Raw genomic sequence first — 13240 nt, forward strand, 5'->3', positions numbered from 1 at the left:
GGGGAGAAGAGCCACCTGAAAGGAACTTTAGCTGTAAAGGAGCTCACCATTGCCAACACCTGGCAAAGCAGGAAGGAACAGGAGGAATCAATATCCCAGCCTCTGTCTTCTACCTGAGAATCCCCCCGCCTATGTCACCAATTGACCAAAACCTTCCAGAAACCAGAACTCTAGGGAATTCAGCCCATAAAGGGGCCCGTCTCCCTGGGCACAGATCAAAGCAGAGAAGGGCAAGGAATGGACATGGGAGAGCAAGAATAACCAGCATAAATAGACTTCTTGTCTCTGTTCAAAGAAAGAAGAGTCATGGGGAGGGAGGAAAGAAACTGATTATCCATGTAAATATTATAATATATGCAATATTAAAAAGTAAACAGGAAAAATTTTATAACGCACAATAAATTTAGAATGCCTATATCACCCATTAATAGAAATCAATTTAATAACATGAAGAAACTAATAGACCAGTTAGCAAAATGACATGAACAGATTGTTTGCAAAAGAGAAAATATATATGAGCTTTTAGTCATATGAAGAATGTTTACTCTTACTATATTAGAACCAAAGCGAGATCTATTTTTCCTAGCAAGTAACAAAAATTACTTAATATAAGCAAGGAATACAGTGAAATGGATCTTTTGTATACCATTAGTAGAAATTATAAATTGGTATAGTGTTTCTGAAAATCTATTTTACAGTAATTCCACTTTCAATATCTATCTTAAGGAAATAATTAGAAACATAGATAAAAGTCTGCACAAAGATGTGCATAATAGTGTTAATTATAAAGGAAAAAGGAAACGAATGTTCAACATTAATGAAATGATTAACCAAATTAAGCAACATATATTTCATCAAATATTATAGAGGCATTAAAATATTTACAGTGAGGGCTTTTGGTCTTATGGTAAGCAGAAAGTCAGTACGCAAAATTATATGTACAATGTGATCACAACCATGTTTAGAGAAAAAAATCGTAATACTAAAGGAAAAAATCAAAATGTTACTTGTTTATCAGAATAATGAAAATATGGTGATATTTTTACCTTTTCCCTCTTTATATCCTTGCCTACTTGCCAAATTTTCTGAAATGAGGATATATTCATTAATATTTATTGAATGCCATTGTTGCACTAATCACTGTCCTGGGACCTGGACAGACAAAGCTCATGAAGCACAGTCTTTGCCTCAAGTTGCTTACAATCTAGTGTCTTATTTTTATATTGTAATTTCCCAAATAATAAGATAATAAAGCTATTGTTTATTAAATTAGGGCGGATGAGGGGAAGTAGCATTCGATATATTTGGTCTCTTTCCCTCACACCACCTTTCAAAGCCAGTAGGAATCCTGGCTGCCTATTACTTTAAAATATATCCAAAAATCTCATGAAATGTAAACTAATAAAGCTTTCGGGAAAAAAACCTATAAGAAAACATCTTTATGATCTTGAAGTAGGTTATTGGCAAAAACATCTTAAGAAGGACACAGAAGTGTTAACTATAAATGAAAAAAGTAAGTTACGCTATATTAAAATTAAAACTCTATTCATCAAATCATACTATTAAGAGGGTTAAAAGGTAGGCCACTCAGGAAGTTTTAAGTAAATTCATATTTAAGATTCATATCCACAATATATAAAGAACTCCTATATCACAATAAGAAAAAGACAGCCCAAAAGAAAAATGGGCAAAGATTTGAACAGGCAGTGACAAAAGCATATATGAATGACAAACATGGAAGGATTTTCAAATATTAGTCACCATGGAATACAAATTAGAACCACAATGTAATAGTATCTCTACATCCCAGATTAAAAAGACAGATAGTAGCCAATTCTGGCAACAACGTGGAGCAACTCAGCTTTCATACACACCTGGTGGAAGTACAAACTGGTACAATCACTTTAGAAAACCATTTGGCAGTATTTGCTAAAGCTGAATTATGTGAGCTCCACGATTCCGGAATTCCAGTACTAGAGAATCACGTACCTATGTTCTTCACATTAAATATATAATAACCAAAATCTACAGACGATCCCAATGTTCATCAACAGTGGAATGGATAAGTAACTTGTAGTATATACGTATAAGCAATACTGTCCCACAATGAGAATTAATTAACTACAACTACATCTAACAACATTTATATAACAAACATAATATTGAGTGAAAGAAGCCAGACACAAAAAATATATACCATATCATTCTGTTTATGTAAAGTTCAAAAACAGCTGAAGTAATCTATGATGCTGGAATTAAGGATTACTGATTACCTGCAGCAGGAAGAGAGTGCCTGGAAAAGGGGCAGAAGGTAGCTTCTGGGGTTCTGGTAATGCTCTGTTTCTTGATCTGGCTGCCAGTTTTACAGGTGTGTTCACTTTATGAAAATTCATCAAGGCATAATTTTCTCTGTATGTTAAACCTCTATTAAAATTTACATTATCCATATTATATATTTATGTATACATATATTGTGTGCATGTATGTGAAATGACAACATTTCAACAAATGAAGTTTTAATGAGTTAGTTGACTTTTATTAGCAATTCATGAACCAGACAGCATCCAGTCTATAAAATAGACAAGAGCTCCACTGGCCATGAAGTCATGGCCTGTGAATTGGTTTAATAGAGAGCTCCACTGGCCATGAGTTGGTTCTTGTAAGGCAACTTGAGCGGGAACAAGGAAACATCTAGTGCAAAAGGTAAATTGGTTAACATCAGGTTACTCTCCTTGTATGGATTAAAGCAGAGGGGACTTGGTTATTATGCCTGCTCAGCTCACGTTGACTGGACCCTTTTAATTGGTTGCTGTGGATTTCCTGGTTTTTTTTTATTTTTATTTTTTTCCAGAAAACTTACTTTCTCATCTCTCAGGTCAGATCTTGCAAGTAAACAGCTTAGGTTTTGGTTTGGTGATCAGGAATATTAGCATGAGTGACTCCAGTTTAGGTTGGTCTGTTGGGACCTAGTGCAAGATCTTAGCCCAAATCAATAGCCTCTCATAATTTTTATTTAAGAGTATATACACATATTCACACACACACACACACCCCCCCCCTATATATTTCATCCACACTGTAGCCACTTCTGGCTTCCTCTACTGTTCTCTCTAAGACTTCTGCAATAGCTGCTTGCCCCAGTTCCACTCTTGCACCCCTGTATCTTCACCAGTAGCCAGAATGAGAATTTTAAGACAGAAGGCATGCCATGTCTGTCCTTGGCTCATAACGAGTAGTAGCTTCCCATGTCAATCCAAGTAAAATCCTCAGAGGTAACACATATCCCTGACAGTCTGTATAAAATAGCCTCACTCAAACCTGTTATGTATCCCTTTACCTGCTTTATTTTTCCTTATAGCTCTTATCACCAACTGACATACCATTTACTTGATTATTTATTTATAATGGCCTTTCTGCCACCAGTATGTAGGCTACAAGAGAGCAGGGACTTTATCTTTCTGCTTTACAGCCTTCGTGTCTAGAAAAGTGCATGGCATAATGGATGGATGGATGGATAAATGGATGGATGGATGGATGGATGGATGGATGAACAGATTGATTTGATTGTCACCAAAAAATGTAGAAAATAGGCAGAATATGTATTATTAGCCTTCTTTTATAGGTTTGGACACTAAGAGAATAAAATTACACGAGGAAACAAAGAAAATTAAATTACTTACCCAGTGTTATTCAGGAGTACAGCCAGGTCTTCTGTTCCTCTCTCTCACCCTCCTCTTCTCTCTCTTTCTCTCCCTCTGCTCTTCCCCTCCCACAAACCCACTCATGCACACAAAGACATTGGCACAAGGAATGAAATAAGAACAATTTTCCTCATTAATGAAAGTATGCATGTGAACTACTCTGTTCACTACAATTTTTAGCCATTTTACTCATAGTCGTAAAATATATTTTATATTATGTATGTGTAAGATATATATAATATATAATATAACATCTTACATATACGTGTGTGTGTGTTTGTGTGTTATATAATCCTATTGGATTATATAATCCTATTGGCTGAGAATTAAATGAGGATGACAGCCAGGTAAAGATTTATTATATTGGAATTGGGCCTTTTTATATAAGCCTTGATTTGTGGTCATTTTTTCTATTTGAAAACATGATAAGAAAGAATCTATTGTTTTGCTTGCCAAAATATGTGGGACCTAGGGCTGGTTTCTTTAGCATTTTGCACTAGGAACTTTTTTAAACAAAGTAAGACATTTTTTTAAGATCCTACCCGCATTGCAAGAATAAAAACTTTTAAGGCTCTGAAGACAAAGTTTTTGTCAGTGAATGTCCAGAAATTGAGATTGTTTCAGTCAGAAGTCTCACCTCTCTGTTCTCAGAATGAATTGCAGAGCCCCTGGAATAGACAAGGGTGTGTAAGGTTAATTGCTGTTTCTATATAGATATCAATTACCTTTTCAAAGGGCTACCTAGTGGGATTCACCACTTGGCACTTTGTCTAAAAGCAACAAAAAGGGGGGTGGGGAGAGGACCAATTTGGTTGTCAACCTATTGATCCTTCAGTGTTGGTTAAAAAAATAAAAGTTTTAGGCCCTTTCAGTTACTAAGTAGCTAACTACACAGTTTTGTTTGGTTGTTTTTTTTTTTAAATTTAAAAAAATGGGAAACAGTGATTATGTGCTCAGCTGCTAGCATTAATATGTTTCACCTCCTCCCTCTTAGAAAACAGTAACTATAATATCAAGCCATAACTTTAAAAGCAGATTAAATTAAAAAATGAAGTTCCAAATTCATTTGAATGTAATGAGGCCAATGTCAGATCATTCGTTCATCAAGTAGTTACAGCTTTTAATAAGGCAGAAAATTATGGTTAAAGGGAAATATGGCTTTTACTTATGAATACAAAATAGCCATTAATGTCACAGGAGAAAGCAATGTCAAAGTTTATTCTGAAACTCAGACTTGCAGATGAGCAGAGGAAAGTATAGGGTAGTAAGAATATATGTGTAACTCCAATGTGGGAGCTCTGGCCTCATCCTGACCACGCAACTTGGAAGCTATGTAACCTAAAGCAGGTTAGTTAACCAATCTGAATCTCACCTTCCTGGGGATGTAAAATGAGGATGGCTTCTGTGAAGACTAAATGAGGTCATGGTTCTAAAAATGTTTTGTAGCTGAAATAATGTATAGGATTATTACTGTGCTATAATAATTTATTGAATCCCTTTCCTGCCTTTCTCTACCTCCTAAAGCCACTTCTGTAAGATTTACCTAAAGTTTCCCCCTCATCCTTGAGGTTTGCTTATCCCTACTGTTGTAGATTAGGATATTTTACCCCAATTAAATGAGAATTTCCCATATGTTCCATGTCTGAATGAGCCTTCCTAAGGCAGGACAGAACTATGACCTTCTCTGAAACCTAAACTATTAATGTTGTACATACATAAACAAGCAGCTCCCTGAGACCTTAAAGGTAGGGGTATTGGAGATAGAAATAAAAAGTGGAAGAAATGTCTTCTTTTCCCACCTCAGGATGGAACATTGTCCCATTTTCCTAAGTATTTTTTCTTGTCTGATTTTCCTAAATATTTTTTCTATCTGTAGTAGAAAAAGTTACTATTTAATGAACACTTATTATATGCCAAGCACTGTGCTATGCATTATTTCATATAATCCTCACAACAGACTAATGCATTCTGTACTATTATTGCCAGTATAGACAAAAGAACTATAATCAGAGCAATTAAGTAGTTTGACCAGTGTCACATATCTGGTAAGTAGAGAGTCAGGATTTGAACCTAAACCTGCTCAATTCTTTTTCCAGGCTTTTCCTATTATTTACCTCCTACATTTCAACTTCTTTTGTGAAGAAGTTGACATACACATTATTTCGTTGCATGTCTGTGTTTGCCTTTCTATCCCTTTAAAGTTTCATCTTTGGTGTGCTTGTAATGAGTAGGGTAGGGACCTACAAACAAAGATGACTAAGGTGTGGTCCCTCTGCTTAAGGAGATATTATAATCCACTGGCAAAAAGATGACAGGCAAACAAATCACTCTATGACATGGAACAATTTGTGTGCGTGTGTGTGTGTGTGTGTGTGTGTAGCAGTTTTTGTTTGTGTTCTGCAACTTTTAAGTTCAGGTGTACATGTGCAGGATGCTCAGGTTTGTTACATAGGTAATCATGTGCCATGGTGGTTTGCTGCACAGATCATCCCATCACCTAGGTATTAAGCCCAGCATCCATTAGCTCTTCATCCTGATGCTGTCCCTCCCCAATGCCCCTATCCCCAACAGACCCCAGTGTGTGTTATTCCCCCCTTGTATCCATGGAACAATTTAAGAGGTCATAACAGATGGAGCCTCAGCCTCCTCATCTGTAACTTCGAAATAATACTCTAAACCTTTTAAAACTGTTATGATAGAGTGAAATGCTTATGTCGAGTATATAGCAAATACCCTAACTTGTAGTAAGGGGTCAGTATATGGAATCTATAATGTGGCCAGACAGTCCAAGGACTGGGATACCAGACTGGAAAAGCAATTTGGAGCCAGATTTTGAGAACCTTGAATGCCATTCCAAAGAATGTGGACCTTCAGCTTGATAAAAACAATGTGCCAAAGTTAATAATTATTCCAAAAAGAAATTAGAGCTGGTGCTATTTTACAATACGTTTCAAAATTCATTGTAAGTGAGATGGAGTTGGTGGAAGCGGTTGTAACTGGTTTAAAGGAATTTTATATTTGATGTGCTAAAAGGAAAGATGATATTTTTAAGTTTGATGCCTTTTATTTTTTCTTCCACAGTAATTAGTGAATGCCAAAGGCAGCAGCTGGAGGCTGTGAGCTACTCCTCTCGATATGCTCTGGGCCTCTTTTATGAAGCTGGCACGAAGATTGATGTCCCTTGGGCTGGGCAGTACATCACCAGTAATCCCTGCATACGCTTCGTCTCCATTGATAATAAGAAGCGCAATATAGGTCAGTACCCCCATTATTTCCCTTAAATACAGTAACAATGGTGGGTGTAGATCATGAAAAATGCTGTTTAATTGAGTGTTGCCATTCTGAACAGAGCAAGCATTTAACTCCAAGCCACAGGGGATAAAATTTAATGTCACATTTGGCCAGTAATAAAATACACAGTGAAACCAGCAAAGTTTTTCAGAATTTCATTCACCACATGGTTTATATTACTGAGTTCAGGAAAATAGTGTCAGAAGGTTTAAGATTTCAAAATGGCCCAAGTTCTATTGCTTTAATATGGATGCATCTATATGCAAATGTATCTCTCATTTGTTTCTTGGTGAAGTTTGTTTTTGTTTGTTTGGTTTGGGTATTTTTTTTTAATTTGATAAGTGCTGCTCTTCCACTCCCTCAGCTAGAAATTAAAGGAGAATTTTACTATGTTATGAAAATCCTTCATTTCAATATAGTTTTATTGTTTATTTACATTTTATCTGGGGAAAAATGGTAAATTTACTTTATAAACAATGTAACGGGTAAAATCTTTCATGAGAGTTTTACTAGAATGTGATGAATCTACACTCCACCCTTTTTGTTGAAGACAGTTATAAAAATTAGATTTGAATTGTAAGAAAAACATAACTGATTCCTTTTAGGCAAAAAGGTGAAAGTGTATTCTCATTTGTAGGATTGCAGTGATCCCTGAGATGCTGCTTTTTGTGGAATAACCGTTAATGATGTAAAATGACTAAAACTCTTGAATTGTCCTGTCAATCTCTTACAGTGTTTTATGGGACAGTAATGGCTTCACCAAGCCATTAGTTAAAAGTCTGGTTTGATAAAATCACCAACTAACGACTCTTGGCTCACCAGACCTTCATAATGATAGAACTGGGCTGGAGTATGGTTTTTATATCAGAGCTCATGATCTTAGAAAAATGTTTCTTTTATAACTTAAAACTCCCTTAGGGGTGGACTGTTTATGTTAACATGATACCACATATATGTACAATCAGCAGTTCATAAAATGCCTTAGAACTTCAATGGACTATTTTTAACTCTACAACTGCTTTGTTCTGAGAAAAGGAGACTAACCCTTGATCTTTTCATGTTATATGCCATGAATTAGACATTATCCTGTGTGTATTTCATCATAAGATATGATATCTGTCAGGGTGTATTCAGTTGTATATAACAGAAAAAAAAATTTAAACTTGTTTAACAGCATAAAGACATTTGTTATATTATCTGCTATGGACTGAATTGTGTCTCCTCCATAGACATAGGTTGAAGGCCTAATCCCAATATGGTTGTATTTAGAGATGGGACTTTTAGGAGGTAATTAAGATTAAATGAGGTCCTAAAGGTAGGGCCCTAACCCTGTGGGGTTGATGGCCTTAAAAGAAGAGCAAAAGAGACTAAGCTCTCTCTTTATATCCTGGCTTGCACACACCATGTGAGGACATAGTAAAAAGGCAGCTGTCTGCAAGCCAGGAAGATAGCCCCAACTAAGCCAAATCTATCAGCACCTTGATCTTGGACTTCTCAGCCTCCAGAACTGTGAAAAATTTCTGTTGTTTAAGTCACCCAGTCTATGGTGTTTTGTTATGGTAGCCTGAGTTGACTAATACATTATCTAAGGAGAAGATTGGAGAGACTTCGGGGTTCATTGATTCAGGAACTGAGCAATATCTTCAAAGACCTAGGTTTTATCTTTCTCTGCTCTCTTCCACTCTCAATGTTGATGTCCTCAGAGGAGTGGCAGCAAGATGGCAATAGCTGTTGGAGTCACACTGAACCTAACAACATGCTTAGGAATGAAATGAACTATAACTGGCTCTGTTCCTTTCTAAGAATCAAGGAAATCTTGGGAGGCCAAGGCGGGTGGATCACGAGGTAAGGAGTTCAAGACCAGACTGGCCAATGTAATGAAACCCCATCTCTACTAAAAATACAAAAAACTAGCTGGGCATGGTGACAAGGGCCTGTAATCCCAGCTACTCGGGAGGCTGAGGCAGGAGAATCACTCTTGAACCCAGGAGGCAGAGGTTGCAGTGAGCAAAGATCGTGCCACTGCACACCAGCCTGGGCGACAGTGCAAGACTCCATCTCAAAAAATAATAACAATAAATAATAATACTAATCAAGGAAATCTTTACAGAAGCCCTTTAATAGACTTCTCCTCATGTGCCACAGACCAGAATTGGATTACTTGAGTACTCCAAAACCAGGTGCTGGCAAAGAGTATGGGAGCAATGTGATAAGCCTATACAAGTCCAGATCTACTCCTGGAACTGGGACTGGGGTCATCTTTCCTTTAGTTATGAGGAGTGCTACCTGAATAAAATAGAGTTTTGTTAGAAGGAAGGAAGGAAGTACTAAATGCTGGATTAGCAATCAATAATGTCCATTATCTTCAAGTAGAGTCACATCTTATATGGGAGGTAAAGTTCTAAAGTTGTCACATAAAGAGTCATATACATTCAAAATTACCTTCAAAGTTTCTTACAACTACACGACATTTTAGAGAATGATGTAACATCTTTCAGTAAATTCAGTACAACTATTTTCCTAACATTCAATAGATTTCTGTTTCTTTGGTGAAGCCAGATTAAAAGTTGATTTGGATTTATAGGACCCAGTGATATTTTCCTACTATGAAAGGCACACAGGAAGGAAAGAAATAGCAGAGTCTTATCTCCTAACAGACTATAAATCTGCTATAAAAATGGAGTGGGATGGTGGGTAAAAGCACCCACAGTACAGTGCAGTAATAATTTATAAAATTATGCAAATTTTAAGGAGTACAACATAAAATATTAATAAATTATCTCATGATTGGAAGCATTTGAAAGAATTTTAAAATTTTTTTATATCAGCAATCATACAATATTGAAAGGAGTGGCTACATGAATTGGAAACCATGTTTTTGCTACAGCCCATGGTGGTGCCACTTCAGCAAACAAAGAAATACCTGCTTTTCTTTGACAGCTGTATGGGAAATTAATCTTCAATTATGCAAGTTTTAAATTAAGTGAGACAGAATGCCAGTAATGGCATTTCATAACATAAAATCTAACTGCTTTGCATTTAAACTATTTTTTTCTCACTATCTGGGGACCAGGATACTAAATGGGTCTAGCTGAATTCGCATACTACAAATGCCCATATAATGTAACTTCACTCTATTTTATTGATATTAACTAGGACAGTAAGAGTTTTTGTTTTGTTTTGTTTGTTTTTGGTTTTTTTTAATGTAATTTCGCTCTGTGGCCCAGGCTGGAGTGCAGTGGCAAGATCTCTGCTCACTGCAACCTCTGCCTCCTGAGCTTAAGCGATTCTCCTGCCTCAGGCTCCCAAGTAGCTGGGAGTATAGGTGCCCGCCACCATGCCCAGCTAATTATTTTTGTACTTGTAGTAGAGACGGGGCTTCACCAAGTTGGCCAGTCTGGTCTTGAACCCCTGACCTCAAATGATCCAACTGCCTTAGTCTCCCAAAGTGCTGGGATTACAGGTGTGAGCCACTGCACCCAGCCAGGAGATGTTTCTTAATGCCAGTAACACTACCCCACACCCTTGCTTTATGTGGGGTGTTTGATTGAATCAATAATTAATACTACAACGTACATACACAACCAATGAAACATTTGTGTTCTGTCAAGGTAGAGAAGCAACAAGATAAACAAAGTCTGGCATGGTTGAGACCACAAAATGCAGTCAGTTGTTAAGTCTTGAAGAGAGCTAGAGGATATAGAAGTAGCCCAAAAATCAAGGCATAATCACTTGTTAGAAGTCAGGAATAGGTAGTACAGTACATGTAGAAAGCCACAGCCAGAACCAAAGTTTCCTTAGGCAGAGGGAGTAGATTCCAAGATGTACTAGACCCGACTTCAAGTAACAATAGTTATAAATATGCTCCAATATCCTTGTTTGTGTTTCCCAAAATCTGTTCAGTGGAACACTATTTCCTTGAGTTCCTCTTTGAAAAAGGGCTCTGTCATCAAATAAATTTGCAAAATACTACAGACATTTATTTTGGAGAATCTCAGGACATATTATCTTTTTAAAGGATATTCCTACAGAAAAGACACCTTTTTACTTCTTTTAATCTAGAATTTCCTAAATGTACTTGACCATGGGTTATTGTATTTCAGCACCAAACCTACTAACATCCCACAGAAATGGTTCCCAAGTATGCATTTGAGAAACCCTGACTTGATGTCACCTTTCATGCTTCACATCTGGTCAGGAATTGTAGGCCAGATAATTGGAGTGGGAGGTTTGTTCCTGAAGGCATCAATTGGGAAATACTTGAGATTTTTTTTAGAAATGAGAGAACACTTGTTGCCAATAAACTCAAATCTTCATGGAGTTAAAATTTGAGAAAATTTATGTTAAAATAAGGTGTTTATCATATTAACTTGGTAGTTTCTAAAATTAGTAAGATTGGAATAGTGGGAAGAATTTGGACTTACAAGACCTACATTCAGATTCTGGTTCTGAAAAATGCTACTGTTGTACTTTTGTATAGGCCTTGTATTTGTAACGCTAGTTTTTGTAGTAAACATACCCAAAAACTTTAATGGCCTGAACATGACTGAGGTTTATTTCTTGCTCACATAAAGCCCAAACAGGTGTTTGTGATTGGTAGGTAGCTTTCTTCAAAGCTTTCTTTAGGAACCCAGGCTCCATCCATTTTTTGACTCTGCCAACTTTATCAGGTAACTAACAGAGTCAGTGTACTCATAGGCATCAATCTGTGGATGGAAACAGGATGGAGGAGAGCCAGAGGAGTTTTTAGGGGTAGGCCTAGAAATGGTGCACCTCAAGTGTGCTCACATTCTGTTGGTTAGGACACAGTTATGTGACCACACTTATTTGGAAGGAAAGCTGGAAATGTAGTCTACCTATATATGTAGGAAGAAGAAAAAGTGGATTTGGTGAACATCTAGCCAGTTTCTACTAAAACATTTAGCATAAATCATTCTGAAAAAAGGAACAGATTAGACCTGTGTGAATGATAAATAGGTTTCAACACAAGTGAGAATCATTCAATAAGTAGTTGCCACCTGGAACAACAACTAAGAATGCTTCCCAGGCTGGGTATAGACTCAGCAGAAAAAGATCTTCCAACAATTAACAATATCTGTCATGTAGAGAACATAAGGAATAGTGCCACAAGTGAGATACATTTATCTCCCAAGAAGATCTCTGAGGTCCATCCCAGGATCTTAAATTTGAAGTTAGACTGTCCAGGAGTCCAGACTCAACTCAGTTCCACCATTTACTAGCTGTGTAACTTTGGGTAAATTAAACTATCTGTTGCCTCCTCAATAAGATGAGTAAAATAATACCATACCAATACCAAAGGGTTACTGAGAATTAAATGATTTGAACATATGAAGACTTTGCATGGCATTTAGAAAGTAAGTATTTATGGTACATATTATAATAATTAACAATTCCAGTCTTCAATTTGGATATTATAGTCTCTGAAGCAAAGAGCATAAATATAAAAGTCTAACTTAGGTGAATACAGCCTCTGTTACCAATACAGATAGGAATTAGGGCAACTTAAATAAATAAAATGAGTAAGCAACCCTGAAAATGATTGATCAGAAATTTAGCATTCTTTCCTTGTCACCATCTGAGGAGTGTTAATGATCAATAAAATAGCCAATAGGCAGCAATCTGAGGAGATTAAGACAATCTGAATTCCAGAGATGTGATGGCCAATAGCCACAATGACATAGTTTTCAATATCTTATCAAAGAAAATGATCCAACTCACCTTAAAAGAAAAAAAGCAAATGAACAAACTTAGAATGTATTCATAGAATTTATCCTCACAAGAATTTTATTGTTTGAATCTCTGAGTAACAAACACTAATATAATATATAATAACTTCAATGGCTGTTTTGCAAAATATGCAGAAGTGTTATTCCATATGGCTATTTATTATGTCAACTCTTTATAAAAACAAGGACATAATATGAGATGTTATAAATAATTGGGATGGGCCTGAGGCTTTAAATCCAGTCACCTTGTGACACTTAAAGGAGTTCATGATTATTTCAATTAAACAAATAGCCATAAACTTTATAACACAAAATGGTCCACTTAAGAATTGAATCGGGGGCAGTTCCAGGATGGCCGAACAGGAACAGCTCCAGTCTACAGCTCCCAGCATGAGTGACACAGAAAACGGGTGATTTCTGCATTTCCAACTGAGATACCGGGTTCATCTCACTGGGGCTTGTTGGACAGTGGGTACAGGACGGTGGGTGCAGCATACCGAG

At 36.6% G+C, this 13240-nt stretch overlaps 1 protein-coding gene across 1 annotated transcript in view; it reads left to right on the plus strand.

The window, feature by feature from the left end:
* RNLS (renalase, FAD dependent amine oxidase) overlaps positions 1–13240 on the plus strand; it is a 307643-nt gene that overhangs the window by 221500 nt on the left and 72903 nt on the right. The window contains exon 5 of the mRNA XM_032137393.2: positions 6783–6956. Coding sequence (XP_031993284.1) covers positions 6783–6956 — 174 coding nt within the window. The remainder of the gene's footprint in view (positions 1–6782; positions 6957–13240) is intronic.

Source organism: Hylobates moloch, unplaced genomic scaffold, assembly GCF_009828535.3.
Source record: "Hylobates moloch isolate HMO894 unplaced genomic scaffold, HMol_V3 SCAFFOLD_3, whole genome shotgun sequence".
NCBI lineage: Eukaryota > Metazoa > Chordata > Mammalia > Primates > Hylobatidae > Hylobates > Hylobates moloch.